The 20,173-nt window shown below is 39.1% G+C and overlaps 1 protein-coding gene across 1 annotated transcript in view; it reads right to left on the bottom strand.

Moving 5' to 3' along the window:
- ANGPT1 (angiopoietin 1) overlaps window positions 1-20,173 on the bottom strand; it is a 244,515-nt gene that overhangs the window by 79,208 nt on the left and 145,134 nt on the right. The window contains exon 3 of the mRNA XM_084747938.1: window positions 14,227-14,348. Coding sequence (XP_084604064.1) covers window positions 14,227-14,348 — 122 coding nt within the window. The remainder of the gene's footprint in view (window positions 1-14,226; window positions 14,349-20,173) is intronic.

Genomic DNA, 20,173 nt, shown 5'->3' with positions numbered 1-20,173 from the left:
ACAAGGTGCTATTCCAACGCAGCACACCCAGAACGGGCACTTAATTTACCTTGGAGAAATTATAGAGCTGAATCATTCCTATAAGTCTTCAAAAAGAAGACACTAGGGACTGTTTTAAATTTAATACTTCAATTATACAATCTAGTGTGCTTGAAGAGTCAAACTTTCCAACTGTTTGCGCTAAGGGGCAGGATGTAAAATCTGATCATCTTTTGCATAGATGGAGAAGTGTGGCAAGAAATGCTCAAGGACATTCCAGATCTTTGCTAACAAATCTGCTCTCTAAAGAAAAATGTGGCCCAGTGTATAGCAAAACAGCTGCTGGGAAGCTGGCCCTATGTGTGAGACCTGCCTGATTCACACAACTTTAGGGAATGCACCAAGACTGACATAAGAAAGTTCCACGTGAGTACCCAAGAAAGGAAGCCACATTTCTCTCTTGAGTTTGCTTCATTTTAATAGATGCCCTTACAAAAAGAACCCCTAACATCTACTGAGGGATACAGGGGTCCTCCATTGGGAAAGTAGGAGAAATCGTGAGGGTCATTTTTATTTGTTCAACTCCATTTAGAAGTGAAAGGATTCGACAAGAAAGACAGAGTAAGATAAAATAAAATATCTCCTGGGGTTAAGAATGATGCAGCGTCTTTTAGTATTTTCTTCTTTGCCAGTAACTTGTTACTGCTAAAACAAACAAACAAACAAACAAAAAATAAAAGAACTCATGGTTTTAAAAAAAGGCAGAGAGGGGGTAGAGGGGAAAGTCAGTAAATTTTTCTATTGTCCATCAGTTTTAGTTAAAAATATCATCCACTTACTAGTTAACTGGGCAAGTTCACTGCTCTGGGTAGCAGAGGAGCCTTCCTCTCCGCTTGGAGATTGTTGTCTTTTGATCTGAGTACTAACCACAACTGACACTCCAGCTCACTCTTAGTTTCCTTTATAGTTAGGTTTGCTCCTGTTTCTGGAGTGCTGATCAGATACATGACTCCTACAATTTAGAGTCATTAGCTTATTAGAAACTTGTGCCTCAGACGCACATGAGTTATCGTATACCACCGGGAAGCCTTCAGCATTGACTGCTGATGATGAGGTATATATAGCTCATGACTGGGAAGCTAAGGAGTCATATGATGCTGGATAAAAGTCCTAAGTAAACATTTTTGTCCCCAAAGCAAAACCAGAACTGGCCTTCCAGGTTGCCTAATTAGGAGGCTATATCAGATTCTAGTTATAAGTCATATTTATTAAGTGCTAAGTGCCAATATTTATGTGGAATATAAAATGGCAATATTTCTACAGTAAGGATTTATTTTTAGACAGCAATCCTCAGAGAGAAATCATAAGCAACAAGGAACTTCTGTTTCCAACATACTACATTTTTCATATTTCTCATTAATATTTTTCCACTTCTGTTTCTGATGTGCCTGTACAAGAACAGCACATGTACTGGGGGTGGCTGCTATTGCAGATGGCAGTAAAATACATTGATTGCTTGGTTTTGCTTGGTTTTTCAGTATAACTTGGAAAGATATGAGAAGAAAAAGTTGATCAAAGACATCCCCAGTCCAAAGAAAACAACCCTAGATACTGGCTCGTGGAAGAGAAGTCTTTTCCTTTGTAGAACAATATACATTAATTAGCATATTGGAAAGAACGTGAAATATCATAATGTACTAAACAGGCATTAATATAGCATGACTTCCAGGTATCAAGTGGCATTAACCCAGCCTGTCACCTTAGAAAAGATATTCATGGAGATGAAGAAGCCTTGGTCATCAGGATGGAAGAAGACCCTGGTCACAGATTTCTAGCAGGGATGGGAAACCAAAGCCTCCGTGGCTACGTGAATACTCGAACCTTGTCACATGGAGTCGGTGGTTTCCCAGAGAACATTTTCTACCAGGATAAAATCTCTCCTGGGGATTTTCCCACATCATTTCTTCAATTAGGCCTCTCTTAGGAGCCCTCACTGTAGAGATGCATTCTAGTACTATGGTAATATTTTATGTGAGTGGGAACCCTTAGACTCGTTTAGAGTGGCCTAGACTTTGTTTTGTGACCCTTTAGTCTCCTTTGAAGGCACTCATCCCTTTTTCATCTTCTCTTAATGTGTGGTTTATAAAACATTTTTCTCTTTATTTCTATATATTGACTTTTGCCCCCTCTGGAAGCCAACCTTTATTCCCCATTAATTCCAAGTGGTTTGAACTCAAGATTCAGTTTCCAAAAAGATCTCTACAATATGTAGCTATTAACACACTTGTAATATAATATTGTATTTGTACGGCATTTAAAGAAAAGCATTATTTCCTTTGATTCTTTTTAAAGATTTATTCATATTTTATGTGTATTGATGTTTTGCCTGTATGTATGTCTGTGCACTATACACATGCAGTGGCTGTGAAGACTAGAAGAGAGAATCAGTTCTTCTGAAACTGGAATTATAATATTTAGCTGTCAGAAACTGTATCTAGGTCTTGTGAAAGAGCAACATCTGAGTAGACTCTTCAGTCTGTCCTCTGATTTTTAAGGCACTATAGTTGCTATGAACTAGATTGATTTTTCAATTCCTAAAATATAGATGGTAATCCAAATGTCTTATCTAAAACCTTAATAAACATATTAAGTGTTGGAATCAGGGCTTACAGGCATGTTTTCAGTTGTGTGTTGTGTTAGAACTCTATGCAACGCAGCACCCCACTGTTAGGAAAACGGCCCGCACCCACGGCCAGCGCCTTGGTGCAGCCTTTACTCCACCTTGGTGGAGTAGATTCGTCACTGGGGGAAGGCTTTTCATTTTCAAAGCCACAAGCCATTCCCAGCATCCTTCCTCTCTATCCGTGCTTCTGGTTGAAGAGATGACGTCTCAGAGTGCTATTCCTGCTGCCGTACATTTACCTTATCGTCATGGCCTCTAACAAGCACAAATAACCTCTTCTGGAAATTACCTTGGTCATGGTATTTATTACAGCAATAGAAACGTGACTAATACAACCTATTCCACTGCTTACATCACACCGGGAACCAAGGAATCGCCTGAAACACGTTCTTAAAATCTGTTGCTCTCTTCTGATTGTTTGGGGGAGCTGTGAGTGATAGTATTTGAACTTAGCCATTTTTCCCATCTATAAGAAATGCCTTAAAAGTACAAACTTAGGTTTTGTTTTGAAATGTTTGTTTTATTTTTAATTTGTGTGTGTGTGTGTGTGTGTGTGTGTGTGTGTGTGTGTGTGTGTGTGCATGTGCAATGTGCCCACAAAAGAAGACAGCCAGACATCAGACCCCTGCTGTAGTTAGAGAGGGGTGTGTCCTGCCCAACATGGCTACTAGGAACTGAGCTCAAGTCATTTAAAAAGGGAGTGTGCGCTTTTAATCAATTCCATTCCCAGTGCAAAGCCTCTCTTAGTTATAGTTCTACCTTAAAATGTCTGCCATCAAATTTAAATTTAATTTTCTTATTCAATATACTGATCATATTCTATTTGGGTCCTGAATCTTTCTGTAGATCCCCTATCGTTTCCCCTAATCAGAAAAGTCTGAGAAGCCTTTCTCCCTTCGGCAAGGGACCAGTAGACAGGAAAGTCAAGTCTGAGGATCTGAGGACATTAGATCCTAAAATTGGACAGGCAAGTTTTCAGTTTCCCTGATGATAACATTCAACAAGCTTAGCTGAGGTTGAAGCACATAACAAAATATGGGTTGCTGACTCCAGACCTTCAGCGCATGGGCTTTTGTTTCAGAGCTCATTAAACAGAAAGAGAGCTCCACTGTCAAGTCTTGAAGATTTAGATGGGATAAAGCCTTTTTCTTGGGATGCCGCTTTTGAGATTAGTGTTCCACGGAGCAATCGTTTACCAACTGTGCCTTCAATCTACACACATTGAGCTGTAAATTCCAAAACAGAGTTTCTCACAGGATTTTCAGTGCTTCCTGTTTCCCATCTTTCTGGGAACACTTTGAGAAGAGACATGCATAGGGATTTTGGCACTTAACATCTAGTATGAGGCAGAGGTGCACTTTAATGAAGAATAAAATAAACAAAATAATCTAGGTCTTGAACTTCAGTGAAAGATTGTGAAAGAGTGTATGTAACTTGAACATTTGGGTTGATTTGCATGCCCTGCACACACTGTCCTTTTCTACACTATATCTTATTGGAAATATTTGAAACCACTGGAAACATCTTGAAACTTTCACATAAATGCTCTCCCTTTCAAATTGTTTCCCACAATAGAATTCTCAACATAGCAGCCAATGAGTGCCTAGTGGTGAGAGCTGCCTGCACTGTGTGTAAATATAGCTCTTGACACAAGGAAGAGATGTTGAAAATATAGAAACTTTCTCATTTTTATCTGTCTGAACTTATTTACAAATGTTTTCATTTTTTTCCTTGTTTGTAATATGCACTGTGTTACCATATGGTACAAATATGGGCATGCAGAGGATGAGTTTTTTTCTATATTAAATTTGTTATTACATTGAATACTGTATTCCCTTTCAAAATATTGTCACACTTGTTTTGTAATTTAAATTTGGGTCAGAGTTATAAATACTATAAGTAACCATTACCCAGTAAACTTTTCAAAGATCGGAGAAATAAGAATAATTTAAATATATTGTAGAAGGCAAAAATAAGGAATAAAATGACTAATACATTTTAATAGATGTAATACATTTATTTAAAATATGTTGAAAATAAATGTTTAACTAGGTAAAATATTTCCAATGCATATGACAGACTGTATATGTCAAAAGTATTGATGTGAGTTAGTAAAGCAAAGACGAGTAGTACAATAAAATGAAAACACAAAAAAGGAACAAAGTCTAATAAGCATGAAGAGGGGGTGTCTGGATTAACTTAGCAGGGAGGTTTTAGAAAATTAGAACACACACACACACACACACACACACACACACACACACACACAGAATAGAAAATTCAAATTATTGTCTACATATTAGAAAAACATTAAAAAATCACTATATTTCTAATAAACGTATTTACCTAGTATAAAATTAAGTACCTATTGGGTGTAACTGCAGCCCCTGTAATTCCCACATTTGGGAAGATGAAGCGGGAGAAGCAGAAGTATTGTGGCAAGCTCAAAGCTAGCCTTTGCTACAAAGTGACTTCCCGGCTAGCCTGGGCTACTCAGTGAGATTCCCAAATCAAAAATGTAAAAAGGAAACTAAACAAAACATAATAAAAATGAATAAGGCAAGCTGTAAACTATAGTGTTAAACATGTTGGTACTCAATCTTTAGACTAAATGAGGTATGACTGCCTATAATTACATGCATTAATACAAGATACGCATGACACAGTTTGTTAAATAAATATTAATAGTAAGCCTAGCACTTGAAATAATATTTAAAATATGCTTACATAGCACATAAATATGTACATATGTGTAATGTGTGTTAGAATGTGTCCATGTAAACTTTCACAGGTATGTGTGTACTCCATTCTCATGATTGTGCTGATAGTGAACTAGTAGAAAAGTACAGAAGAAGAACACCACTCTGTTTAGTAACTAGTGTGAAGGACATGAAAGCATAAGTGGTGATGTGGAAATAGGAAAACTTTAATTGTTGATGTATATCCATGTACCTAACTTGTAATCTGTCTTTTTTTTTTTTTTAAATTTCAAGGAATGAAATATCTAGCAGTCTGTAGTGGACTTTGAAAACACAATGAAGAAATTTAAAATTGGGACTGAATTAGTGAACCTCAGGGAATAGATTAATAACCATGGCTGCTGTGCAGCAAGACTTTAGGAATGCATAATTATGGTGAGAACATCATATATGTGTTAATGCTATTTAAAACAATAAATAGATATCAGTACTTAACGTAAATTCATGATTTGTGTTCTCCACTAAAAGCATTTTTGTTTGTGTATATTAGTTTATATCAGGAGTGTGTGTCTATGCTTGTATGTAAGTGGCATTTTGGGGGCCAGGAGCACTGGTGTGATATTGGCCATTATTCATTCAACTATTGAAAAACATTTAAAACTATACAAACTATGTGAGGCGAATTGGTCCTGATAGTATGGAGATAATAAAGATAAATTAAATTCCAACCCTATCCAAGATTACTTCCTGACGCTGTACGTATAGGTGAACAAATAGTCATTTACACATACATAAGCACATACGTCATGGAATGAGTGGACTAATGGTGTGGAGACAGGCATCGTGTAGGCTGTGATGAGAAGGCCTAACGCTCGGAGCCAGAGTGCGGCTGTTGAAGAAAGTAGTGTGTGTACACTCAGTTTTCAAGGATGAACAGGAGTTTGCCAACCAAACAAGGAAAGTCAGGCACAGTAGACAACTCAAGCATCAGAGTAGTGCAGAATACCATAATGTGGTGAAGTCAGAATCATCCAACATAATTAAACACAGCTATCCCTGCCAGGCACCATCCTTTGTGTTTCATATACATTCACTCATTACTGTGCACATCCACTTCAAGCAGTATTATTACCGTCATTATCTCCATGTTAGCCGTTAGCCAACAAGCCACAGAGAGTCTCGTTAACTTGCCCAGAGTCACACAAATAATAAGCGATAGAGCCAGTTACAGCAAAATGGGAGGAAAATGAAACCCAGTAAGTCTGGTCACAAAATCCCTGCTGCGTTGTAAGTCTATTCTGTCTAAAGCTAAGAGCAGTGGGGTGGGGTGGGGGCACGGCAGTGGGGTGGGGTGGGGTGGGGTGGGATGGGGTGGGGGCGCGGCAGTGGGGTGCGGTGGGGGCGCGGCAGTGGGGTGGGGTGGGGGCGCGGCAGTGGGGTGGGGTGGGGGCGCAGCAGTGGGGTGGGGTGGGGGCCCGGCACAATGACTGATTGTGGTAATGGCCAGGCACTCTGTTGTGCACTAAAGAATTCGAACTTCTTTCTATCTGTTATATTCATTGGGTAGAAAAACACTGCAAGGAAAAAGCTTGGCATTTCAGAAAACGATTTTGTCTGAAACCTGAGTAAGTCATGCTGGCGCAAAGCTAAATAGTCGGTGAGGGTGTGACCTGAATGTAATAGTCAATGAAGTTAGAAAGAACCAATGTGATGGAAAAATATTTTAGTGGTGAAAAATCATCAAGATCACTGTTTGGCGAGCTGTAGAGAATCCAGGGAAAGGGAAGAACAGAGATGACTCTTAGATTTCCCCTTGGCTCAAAGCTCTTGGTTACTCTTGGCTCCTAAAGCTACGGAAGCTGGGAAGGAACCTGCCATCTGCCATTCAGCTCATTATGTAAGACACTTGAAATGGATAATAAAGGTAGTTCTCCCTCCAATTCTAGTTATTAAAAAAGTTAAAAAAGAGAGGCTACCATAGTAGACATTGGAGTTTTCTCCTTTTCCTGATGTTGGGGGCCAAAATGAGGGATGTGTTCATGGTAGGCAAGCATTCTGCTATGAGCTACAAGCTCAGCCCTGAGCACCTTACATTTTAAAACACTTGTCCTTGGTCAATAACATACACAGCCAATGTAATTAAATGCACCCTAATATCTAATATCTAATATTATATTTTTAGCAAGTCTTCACTCTAATACTTCTCAAATGCCCTATCAATGGCAGTGGAGGGGTAGCTTCAACTACAAAGCTTTGTATTTCCTTAGGAACACTCTCAAAACATCAGTATTTCCCTATACTAGTACCATAACTTCTCTGTAAGACTGAGTTTAGTACCTTGCAATTGCATAAGAATGAATCACTTAAAAATAATTAACTTAATTGTTTTTCATAACTCCAGATGGAAGATAGATGAGACTTGTCAAATAAGTTCAGTGAATTCTTAATATAAAATTAATAGTTTATATCTCCTACTCCAACATCAGAAGGTCCATATGATGGTCTTTACCTTGATATGTCAAAACTAGCCAATCTATCCCTTTCTTTACTTTTATATTTAAGAGAATCACTCAATAGCCATTCCTGTTATGCCCCAGCCTGCATCACACTGGAAAATATTCCTTCTAATAATTTAACATGGAAAATCATTGTGGAATCAATTGTGGGTTCTGTTGTATACTTCTAGATCTTTGGTCATGGCCCAGTTATTTGATCTCCGCAAGTTTCAGCCTTGAAATTATGTGTACATAATATATTCTTTAGCGGACTGCTTAGAGGGGTAGCAACAGTAAATGGTATTCATCTGACACAGATGTCTACATTATTAAAAGATAGTGAGATGGTGGCTAGAAAGATGTTAGAACCATCATCACGTGCCTAGTCCAATGCTCAACACAATTATCAAGAAGGACTGTATGCGCCATCTTGGTATAAGTGAGTTACAATTTTTCCTTCTTGAAAACTCTGTAGTGACAGTGAAATTTCTTCCACAATACTCCTCTGCCTGGCTTTGTCCTCAATTTGGAAAAAAATTAAGGCTAAGTCTGATGTGAGTAGGTGCCTTGACACCTGACCAGGCGGCCCATCCTTCAGACATAGCCTCCAAGGCAGCCATGTGTACAGATGAAAACATCAATCATAAACGAGCCTGAATGTTGAGTTTGATCACTTTTAATAACTCAATTTTGCTGTCCTTGAATGTGAACTTTGACAGTGCAGTTCAAAAGATGAACATACCTAGTGATTCCCACTTGGTCAGCTGAAGAAAATTTTACTGTAAATATATATATATTTCCTACACACCTCTTTTTTATTTTTATTTTCTTTTTCTCTCTCTTCTTTAAAGACACGGATTCTTTTGTAACTATTGTGGCTGTCCTGGAATTCACTCTGTATTTCAGGCTGGCCTTGAACTCACAAAGATCTGCTTGCCTCTGCTTCCTAAGTGATAGGAATAAAGGCATGTGGCACCATCACAAGGATCATAAGCGTCTTTTCTTTTCTCATTTTTGTTTTTTTTTTTCTCATTTTTTGGATGGTTTCTCACTATGTAACACTGATGCCTGGCTGTCCCAGAACTGACCTCAGTGTCAGAGAGATCGCTTACCTCTGCCTCTGTGGTGCTGGAGGTAGAGGTATGTGCCACCACACTCAGCTTATTTTCTTTTTCATTCTTTTTGATCAGAAGAAATAAGACACATTCTAGAAGAATGTTATATAATTTGGCACATAATGTGCTCCGCTATGTGCTCATACCAACCCCATCACAGGCAAGGTCTAATGACTTTCCATTTGCCTGGGCTCTTAATTGCTTATTTTAAGCTTAGGGATGGGATGCAAAGTCTCTTTCTTCTAAGTGTTTTATTTAAACTGTGTTGTGAAATTATGGCAGCATCCAACCAGCAAAAATAAAATTTGCTAAAGAAAGCAGACTAGGCTTTTCTCAAAGTCACCTCTGTTAGACTTCTGGGAAACAAACAATAAAGCTATCCTATTCCCGCTTTGTGCCGTGGGTGTTTAGTGGATGAAAAAGTGAATCCAAGGAAGCTAAAAATCCACACTCAACCCTGCAAATGCTGGGCTTAATTTTTCAGGATGTAAGTCAGCAGGACCTCTCAGCATGTGTGTGTAGTATAATCCTAACTATAAAACAGTCTCTTTTTTTCTGCCAAAGAGGTGGGAGATACCACTAAGGCCAGCTCACCGACTTGGCAGCACAGGCATGGATGGATCCTTTTCAAAGCTGCTAAGTCACACACCCAGACAGCACTCCTGACATTCCTAGGGGAGGAAGCGGAGCTTAATTTAGATAATCTCCTCTGGAAAGTGTACCGACTGATTCAAACCAGACCTGGCTCCCTGGGGGCATGTTGTTCTTACGTCTCAGAGATGTCTCCATGGGGAAACAACTCCTTGCTGTATCTGGCTGAGTAAGAGTCACATAAAGAACAGGTGTGATCAATGATCAATGAACTTGTTCTGCTTACTTGGAAGGACACTGGCTTTGCTGTTCTCGATGGTGCTTGACAGAATGCCTCTCATTGCACTGATCATACAAAAATAAACAATAACAATAAGTAGAATATGGAAATATGCTACGTATCACAAAAAGGATACTTTTGGTTTGCTTAAAATAACTTCTTAAAAATGGGGTACGCACAGCTGCATGTGACTTTTGAGTAGTTGTTTGGCCTACACTCCATTGCACGAACTGGGCCCTTCAACAGGAAGACAGAAAGATGCTGTAAGAATACAGTCACATTGGAAGCTGAATCTGCTAATAAAATGTCATTAAGGACCACACCTTTTGGAAATATCACCCTTGAATGTTCCAGAATGAAAAAGAAATAGGTATCAAGATACTTGGAAATTTTTATCAGCATGAATGCAAAATGCACTTCAGATTAAAATCAAAGAGGCTGAACTCTTCTCAAAATGCCTGTATTACTAGGGAAAAAAAGCAAATTGTTGAGATGGTGGAAAACCACCTTTAACAATAAATGACTTAAGTTATATAAGGAAGAAAATCTGACTTTTCTACAGAGGTTGAACTTTGATGAGAGCAAAAAGCCTGAAGCATCAGGAATCAGGTTCCTCTGAGAGGCTGCTGCAAAGGAGAAGCCCCTTAAACTTGATCCAGTTTCAGGTTTATGTGCAAGAGCTGCCTGCTCAGTTCCACAGACAAAAAGGGAGAGTTTTTTTCTTGTGGAATACTACCTTAACCACAAAAGATTTCACCTTGCTCTGACAAAGGTGGACCACATTCTGAGGGACAACTCCTAGAGCTGTTGGTGAAAGCCCCTAACATGCACATAGCCAGACACAATCAGAAACACCCAGACGGAGGAAGCAAAGCTTCTCTCCTTCTAACTCAAGTGCATTAAATATAACAATATTACCTAATGAAAATACATGAATCGAAAATGATAGTAGGCTTTTTATCAAAATTGTATCAGTACAGATTCACCTTTCCTACAGTTAAGTTTTCAACATTCCTCTTGCCTTCTTTTTGTAACCAGGTACATACTATGGGATTGAGAACACAGTATAAAAAGCTTTGGGTGGTAAGTTTGCCAGATTTGGCAAAGCAAAATGTAAAAAGATTGGTTAAATTTAAATTTGTAATAAAAAATTTTAAAAATACTATAAAAATCATCCTGGAATGACCAAAAACCATCCATCCATCCAGACAGATAGATATAAATTTAAATATAATCTAACATCTTTTTTAGGGAGAATGAGAATAAGTAGAATTAAGTGAAGGAAGGAAAGAAGTAAGAAAGAGGAATAACATAAATATAACTTTAAAAATATAACTGACAGTTCAGAGCATCAGTTATTTTGTCTTTTTTTTTTTCAGAGCTGAGTACTGAACCCAGGGCCTTGAGTTTCCTGGACAAGCACTCTACCAATGAGCTAAATTCCAAACCCTTGTACCTGTTCTGTGATCCAGCTCACCAAGTTAAATCTTTGAGTAGAGGAATGCTGGGTGATTAAATTCTCATAGCAAAGCATTAGTGTTAACTCTGATGCTGACTCAAACATTCTGGCATCCTCATGACTCTAATCTATGAACTAGACAATCCATCTGTCGTAAAAGTAAAGTCCCATTCCTTAGCCTTATACTAGAGGAAGAGTTCCCACATAGCTACTATGGTATAAAAGCGTCTGGTAGAAACAGTCCTGAATTTAGAGGGAGAAAGTGTGAGTTTGTATGCTCAATGTATTTCCTTAAAACTGCTGGAGTTACAACCCTGGGAACAAAATGGCCAGTTTTGAGGGTCTGGAATCTGCTTCACTGTGATAATACCAGCCAAGGCTTCCAGAGCACTGCTTGGTTGAAGTGGACTTGCTATTGGGATTGTCTTGATTGCTTAAGAACAATCGAGTTAAAGTTTAATTTTATTTTTAAAAGAATCAATCAAAAATAGCTCCATAACTAAGTCTGATCTATAACATATTTACTTAGGTGAACAGGAGCTCCATAAGCATGCTTGGGAGAAAACCCTGGTGGAAGGAAGATGCTACTCCAGCCTCTGGGTTAACTTAGAAGGGACAGGAATGCTGAAGGGATGCAGAGGGATGCTTCTGTAGATAGCATCTATATGTTCCCTTTACATGTATATTAATAAGCTTTCTTACTGCTGTGACAACATATCTTGCTAAAAGCATTTGATACAGGATTTATTTTTGCCTCACAGTTTGAGGATTATAGACTGTCATGACAGTGTCTAGCAGTAGTGGCCGTCAGAAAAAACTGTCACGTTGGGTCCACAGTCAAGAGTCAAAGAGCAGTAAATGCCGGAGTTTACTGGATCCTTCCTTTTTCTTCAGCCTGGCACTGTAGGACTTGCAATGGTGATGCCCACCTTCAGGTTGGGTCTTCCCTCCTGCTTTAAATTTCTCTGGAAATTTTCTCACAGGCAACTCAGAGGTACTTCCCCTAGGTGATTCTAAACCTATCAAGTTGAGAATGAAATTTTAACCATTCCCCACCCCCAACCCCCAAGCTAGACCAGCTTTCCTGACCAGTTTACCCCCTCGAACTATAATAGAGGTCTTCTTTGTAGAATTTGTTCTTTGTAACAAGCCCATTAAAAGTATTCTTGCATTGTTGATGGAATGAAGTTGGTTTAAGCCAGTTGTAATTAGCCCAGATAATTCTTCGTTACTTTCTTATTTCACTTGTTTCTACAACATATTTTCATTTTAATACCCGGTAAGTTTTTTAGACAAAATCTTATGTTCTTTCCTTAGCTTTATCATCTTTATAGTGATAGGCTTTATCTATCTCTCTCTCTCTCTCTCTCTCTCTCTCTCTCTCTCTCTCTCTCTCTCTCTCTCATAAAAATCCTAAAAGTTACTAATGCCTCATAAAAACAAAGTAACATGCAATTGTTCGACATACTAAAATTCCTGGACAGAGATCTTGAAATATATTATTGTAAGTGAGGTTCACTTCAGCATGACAGTTAAGGCATTTTGTGGTGACCCCAAATAGAGGGTGGCTGAAGTAAGGTATACCTGTTACACACATGCATGTTTCTGGTTATTGTGGAACTGTGTTGGGATAAATAGTAATTTTCAAGAGGATTTTCAATTTCAGAACATTTCATCAAACAGCCAGTTCGGGGTCAAGTTCTGTCAAGTTTATTTATAGTTAAAAAGTTTATCCCATATCAACCTACAAGAACAAATAAATGTAACACTTGTGACCCCTTGCAGATGTTAAATCAACAGTCAGGTTTATTTTATTCATGCAGACATTTAATTGTAGTTTTTGGCATTGATATCCACTGTTTGCTTGAAGTTGGGACGCCTTTTAGGCTTTTAGGTCATGAGCCATCATATGTGAGGGTGAAAGGAGAGAACTACCAGAAAAGCAAGCTGGATTCCATTCCTAGTGCTTTCCTTAGCAAGCTTGTGTGGCCCTGGAAAGGCCACTCACTTGGTCTGAGTCCTGGTCCTACTGCAAAGGAGGAAGGACTACAGTCTTGTCAGATGCTCTCTTGCTTTGAGAAGAAAGACTAGACAGCAGAGTCTAGCTCCAGCAGATAGTGGTATTTAACTACTTCCTACCAGGACAGTAATCTTTAAGTAAACACTCAGTATAATAACAGAAACATCTTCAAGACAACCAAATATTCAGAAGAAAATGTAATGAAATGGAAGCAATTTATTCTACAGAAGATACTGCTATGCAGGAAGTACCCATCATCACTATTAATGACTTCAAAATGAACTATTTCTTCTCAGTCCCATTTTCAAAATGTTAAAGTTGTGTTTCAGCGACCTGCTATGCCTTAAGCCTCACAATACTATCATGTTAGCATATCTATAAATCAACAAAGCACATTCTCTGTGTCCAAATTAAATGACTTTAAAGGAAAAGCATAGCCATTCCTAGTTTTTTTTTTTTTGGCAAGTATTGTCACAGAGAAATTACAAATCTGTTTCTTCCTAGTACAAGCTCTCAGAATTTAATAACTTGCATTTTACAAAGATCCTAAGAATGGAGCAAGTGACTGACTGAGTAACAACTCAAGAAGCTCTGTCTCTTCTTTACTCTAGGGCTACAAATGTGCTGCTGCTGAATGAGTGTCAATCTGCTTAGCCAAAATGTCAAGCAATTTTTGCATATATTGTGTTATTTGAACAACTGTCTGTTGCAGAAGTTGATACTGGGAACGAAGCAGAGCATAGGCCTCCTTGTTGACACTGGCTTTCATGTCTTCCACTTCTCTTGGGTTTTTTTGTTGTTGTTGTTGTTTTTTAAGAACCTTAAATTAAACTTTCAGTTGCCACTGAGCTGAAGGATAGAAAGAAACATATATGAAAATATTCCCATAATACAATAGTCCTTACCTGTTTTTTTCATGGATCTTCAGAATTTCATTCGTCTGCTGAAGAAGTTGCTTCTCTAGCTTGTATGTTGATAAGGAATTCTCCAGGAGTTGTATTTCAAGTCGAGATGTTTGATTTAGTACCTTGAAATATTTTGCAACAATCAAATTTCAATCACAAAGCAAGTAGCAGAAAAAAAAATGAGCATTTAAAAGTCATTTTTGTTATTAATATGTTTCAGAAGGACTTAAGCATGCAGTGTCCAAGCTACCGCACATTACTTTGTATGTTGACATTTTTGTTAGAACTGAATGTATACTCCAACATTTTTACACTTACGTCCTATGCTATTATATTAACTTCACATTTTTATCTTCAATATTTGTATCTTCAATTAGAAACACAAACCACTCCTAAGATAGTCTGAAGAGATTTCTAATCGCACATTTATTGGATGGCTACCATGACAGGTAATTCAGCCAAGAGAACTTTCACATATTGTATCACTAACTTGACAATATCATCTGTTGATGATGTCATTTTATAGATAAAGTCATGGAGTCCAGAATAATAGTCCACATTCACACAGGAACCAAGTAAAGATCTCAGTCTCCCTCCCTCCCTCCCTCCCTCCCTCTCTCTCTCTCTCTCTCTCTCTCTCTCTCTCTCTCTCCATCTCTCTCTCTCTCTCTCTCTCTCTCTCTCGCTCTCTCTCGCTCTCTCTGTCTTTGTCTCTCAATTATTCAATTTACATCTTGGTCATAGGCCCCTCTCTATTTCATCCCAGTCCCACCATCCCTCCCTATATCCCCTCTCCCCGCTCTGCTACTTCTCAGAGAATGGAATCCCCTCCGCCACAGCATGTCAAGTCCCATAAACACTGAGCACATCCTCTTCCCCTGTGACTTGTCCAGGTAACTGCACCAGGAGGAAGTGATCAAGAATCAGGCAGAGTCCGTGTCAGAGTCAGCCACATTCTCCTTAGATCTGAGTTTCTAACTAGAGGCTATTAGAGTCTACAGATTTGCACAGTAAACTGAGAGGCTATATTACAGTGATCACTGGAGGCCTCAATATTCAGAGTTGAAATTGTTAGGAAAACAGGCTAGAGTAGGGGCGGACTGCTTTCCTCTTCCCACCTCCACAAAGAGCCACTCTGCTAGTCAGGGAGAAACATGACAAATGCCTGGACTTAATCTTCGAACTCTGTCATTCTCCAAGCAAAGATAGCAACCTTAGGAGAGGTCTTCAAACTGTGTCACCGTTTGTTCCTCCCTTTCTTTGTCTTAAGATAGGTCCTATTGTCTTTAAAGTCTCCTTATGTTATTTGAAAATCATTTCACATAGGAAGGTTTCTCAGATCTGCTTGTTAAAAGGGACCTGAGAAGATTTTTTAAAAATAATGTCGCCTTAACATTTATAAGTGCAAACTAGATTATCAATACAAGGTCTCAATATTACAGGTCATTTAGAATTAAGAGATGTATAAAATACATCTGGCGTCACAGGTACAGGGTCCTGCTCTAAAGATGGAAGTGCTGGAGTGCTCCTCCCCCACGTTAGCAGGGTTAGACTGGGATTATTTCTGAACCTCTGCAACAGACGCAGGAGCACTTGACTGGAGCTACAGCTGCAGGTACTGCAAGGCTGCATGGCTCTGTGTTTGTATTAGTACAGAGAAGAACCTAGGTAGGAGGGGAGAAAACACGGCTTCGAATGCAAAATTTAAAGAGGAGCTCCTCCTCATCTAGGCAACCAAACTAAATACGTGATATACATTTGTAGAATATTTGAGAGCAGATTTTTTAAAAATTCTAATACAGTCTATGAACATTAGATGAAACTATTATTACTGCTTGGAGTGGTTTCAAATCGATATCCTTGGAAATTTAATGTACAAATAAAGCACAGCAAGTTAAGTACTTCAAAGTATATGTGCCCCGTTTTGCAGTTTTTTTTTTCTTTCTCTCCGCATCACTCTGTTTCTTGCTAGGCTAGGAGCAAGGTAAGGTGAGTAAAACCACATGGCACTAGGTTGTACATTTGCAATGACTATATTGACTTTAAAATTGCCTTTGTGTCCCCATGTGGTTTTTGAACTTTTTAAATGATGCATTTTTTTTTTCCTGGACACATATGAACTCAGTCATCTTGAAAGTGTGCACAAGACCTGCCCAAGCTCAAGACAGACAAAGTCCCAGCACACAGGGAGAAAAGTAGGCATGAAACTATGTCCCGGTTATTGGCATTTGATGACTGTTGAATAAGTAAGTTTTCTTTAATGTGACCCTGGTAGATTGACCACACTCAAGGACAGATCCTACTCCTAAGAGTACTTGTGCTATACAAGACTGCACTCAGTGGCGGGAAAAAGAAAACCCAAAAGCTGGAGAGGAATGAACAGAGCTGGAAAAGAAAACCTGAGAGAGGAGTAGACATGTTGTACAAAATCCTCAAAGAGTTAAAATAAGTATTATGTTTAAAGTATATTCTTATCACTTTATTTAAGGAAAAACAGAATTTGAAAAGCAAATGGTAGAAAATGTTAAGGCCGAGGCTACCCGCAACAGTTTTTTTGTTTGTTTGTTTGTTTGTTTGTTTTTGTTTTTTGTGTGTTTGTTTTTGTTTTTTGTTTTTTGTGTGTGTGTGTGTTTTTTTTTAGTCATGCCAATTCTTGGTTTCTTTGTTTACTGCGGGTCTGTTTTGAAATATTTGAAATGAGGAGTGAACCACTTGGGATTTTTGTGTAACAAACAGTACCCAACATAGAAAAGACACTCAACACTGGTTTATGAATAAAAGGTAGGCATGACCTCTTATGAAGTTAAATAGACTGTACACAGGTACATCAAACTTATATTTGCTTTGGTTTGCCATATTCTCTGAGAGGACACTGTGTTGGTTGGTTTTTGTCAACTTGACACAAACCTAGACATATTTTTGGAAGAATGACTATTTTTTTAACTTTTTATTGTATATAAATTTCACGTCATGCACCCCAATCTCACTTACCTCCCTCTCCCTTCGTATTCACCCTCTGCCCTTGTAACCTCCCCCTCAAAAGAAAATAAATTTTAAAAAAATTTTAAAAAGCGAACACACACACACACACACACACACATACAATACTATCATTAAAGCTGTAGTGTGTCACACAGCATACCCTTTTGTCCATACGTCTTGACTTGCAAAGGATCATTGTAATGAATTATTGGTCTGGTTCAAGGCCTCTGGCTTCTGCTACGCTATCAATGCTGGATCCTGACAGAGACTTGTCAGGGCTATCCTGTTGTGGTCCTGTGATGTGGAGATTCTACAGCTTTGGTTCTTGAAGAAGACAGCCCTCTTCATGTCTTTCAGCAGATCATAGATGAGGTAGATACTAGAGTTGGGCCAACTCAAAGCCCTGGATCCAGGCCTGGGTAGATCAGCCAGTCAGCTCTCCCTCACCCACACCTCCAGGATGAAGTGTCTAACACTGCACCCAGTGCCTTAGTCATCAAGGGGCAGGGCCAGCTTTCCTGCTCTCATGCCTTAGAGCCAGCTTACCTGTGGCCATACCACTGGAAGAATGACCCTTAATGAGAGAAAATGCCCTTTTAAGACTGACCTACAGAGAAGTCTGTTTATTACTTTGACTAATGATTAAAGTGGGAGGGCCCAGATCATGGTGAGCAATGTCAATCCTAGGCATGTACTCCCAGGTGTTATAAGAAAGCAGGATCAGCGATGGATGGAGAGTGAGCCAGTAAGCAGCACTCCTCTATGGACTCTGCTTCAGCTTTTGCCTCCTGTGTGAGTCCCTGCTCTGACTTCACTCTATGATGAAGTGTGATCTGAGAGTTTGTAAATTGAAATAATCTCCTCCCCCAAGTTACTTTTGTCATGGTGTTTTAATCACAGCAATAGAAACCCTGAGGCATAGCTCCTGACACATTCAAAAACCAAAATTTTTCCTTACAAGGAATAGTACATCTATTTCTTCGTGTTCTCCGGAAACAGAATGAAATCATTATCTGAAATTGACCTTGAAACTGCCTGAAAATCTTTCTACAACTACTGCTGTTATTAACCTGTATGTTCATTCTCTTCTGCCTCTAGTCTATACTATCACAGAGCAAAGGATCTTTTGTAAAAAACAAAACAAAACAAAACAAAACAAAAAAACCAAGTCAGATCATGGCATTTCCTATGTTGAATACGCTAATGGATGCTCTCTGAAGTTGGTTTACATTTCAAAGAACTTAGTGTGGTCCACAGAGCTGTGTATGATTAGAAGGTCTCTTACTTTTGGCTGTCACACCAGTCACCCACCTGGCACATTATGCTCCATCCACAGTCTTTCTGCCAACTCTATTTGCCAAATACCTTCTCGCCTCAGGGCCGTTCTACCTGCACTTCTGGCTGGCTGGAACTCTCCACCCTGCCCCCCCACCCTGCCCCCCCCACTCCACCCCCCACCCCCAGATGCAGAGTTAGCATCTTTTCATATTCAAGACATGCTCAGAAGTGTGTTCTGACCCTGCTTAGGAAAACCATCTATCATCCCCATGCTCTCCTGTAGTTCACTCCATCTTGCTTTCCTTCTGGAATCTCCACTATTTGGAGATGATCCTGTGTCTCCACTCATGTCACGCTTTTCTGCCACACTACAGTGTCAGCTCCACGGAGTCTGCGCTGCTGTGTCCAGAGTCCTTCCTGCGCAAAGTCAAGCACACTAGGATATTCAACTGTGCTTTAGATGTAATGCTGACAGTGCACAAGGAGCTGTTTGCAAGATAGATGATGAACACGGAAGGCAACGGCCCCACATGAGTAGTAAAACCCTCACAGGCCAAATCTAAAAAACTGTCTGACATGGAAGAAGAAAGCTGACCAGTCTTACAGATCCAGGCTAAGTGCTGGTCAACTTAGTTTTAAGCGCAAATGCCAACTATTTCGCTTTTCCCACCGTCTTGACTCTATTGCTGCTTTATTTCAAGTCGCCCCACTGATGTTTTCAAACAGGATTGAAGTTTCAATCTGGGCATCCAAGGGAACTGTAGAAAACTATGATAAATTGACCACTGCCTTGCGTGAGTCTATGGAACTTGCTGCTGGCAATGGCTGAAGTAGTCCATTAAAATGACAAGAGACATTTCCTTCTTAGCCTAAACACATCCCAAAAGCACATCTCTGGGAAAAAAAAGTTTAAGAGGAAAGGGGAAAAAAATGAAGAAAAGAAAGAGTGAAGAAAATATGCAACAAGTCCCCAGAGACCAATGTCAAAGCTTAAATTTCCCAGAGTATGCCATAGACTAAAGAACGTGTACAATCTGAAACAGAAAATTTATGTTGTTTAAAAGAGCTTAGCTGTTTCTTAAAAAAAAAAATATATATATATATATATGTATAAAAAGAATAAAAATGTATTCATTTTCCATAGAAGGTGAGATAGGGACTTTCAGATAGCCTCTTTTTTTTTTAATCCTTTTAAGGATTTTTTTTTTAAATTTAAAAACCACACTAACTGGAAGTTAGTTATTGAAAGAGAACACGGAAATCAGGAAAGGAAATCTTTTTGTACAGCGCATTGACCTTGCAGCAGCCGTCCTTCCAGGCACATGTATGATACTGATTTTATAGGGTTTTTGTTTTGTTTTGCTTTGCTTTTAATGTAGTTAGATGTTTTGAGAGTGGGAAAGCTGATCAATATAAAGAAAGAAAGCTATAAATCCAGTGCTTTGAAATATCCGGGAAGTAAGGTTTTGGACAATAAGGGGCAAAGTATGGAGATTCACCCTGTGGGTTGCTTGTTTACCTCATAGAGGTAAACATTTGAGGTGGAGCCTTCTGGCTGCTAAGCCCCTGGCTGCATCCACTGGTGCTACATTACTGGGAGTCTGATGACCATCTTCCTTCCTAGCTCCTGAGGACATGCCACATGAAGTGATTAACAACTTCATCAAGTAATTCTCCTGCTCAGTTC

The sequence above is a fragment of the Acomys minous genome, assembly GCF_964271855.1.
Source record: "Acomys minous genome assembly, chromosome: 12".
Taxonomy (NCBI): Eukaryota; Metazoa; Chordata; class Mammalia; order Rodentia; family Muridae; genus Acomys; species Acomys minous.
This window is presented reverse-complemented; position numbering and strand designations above follow the sequence as displayed.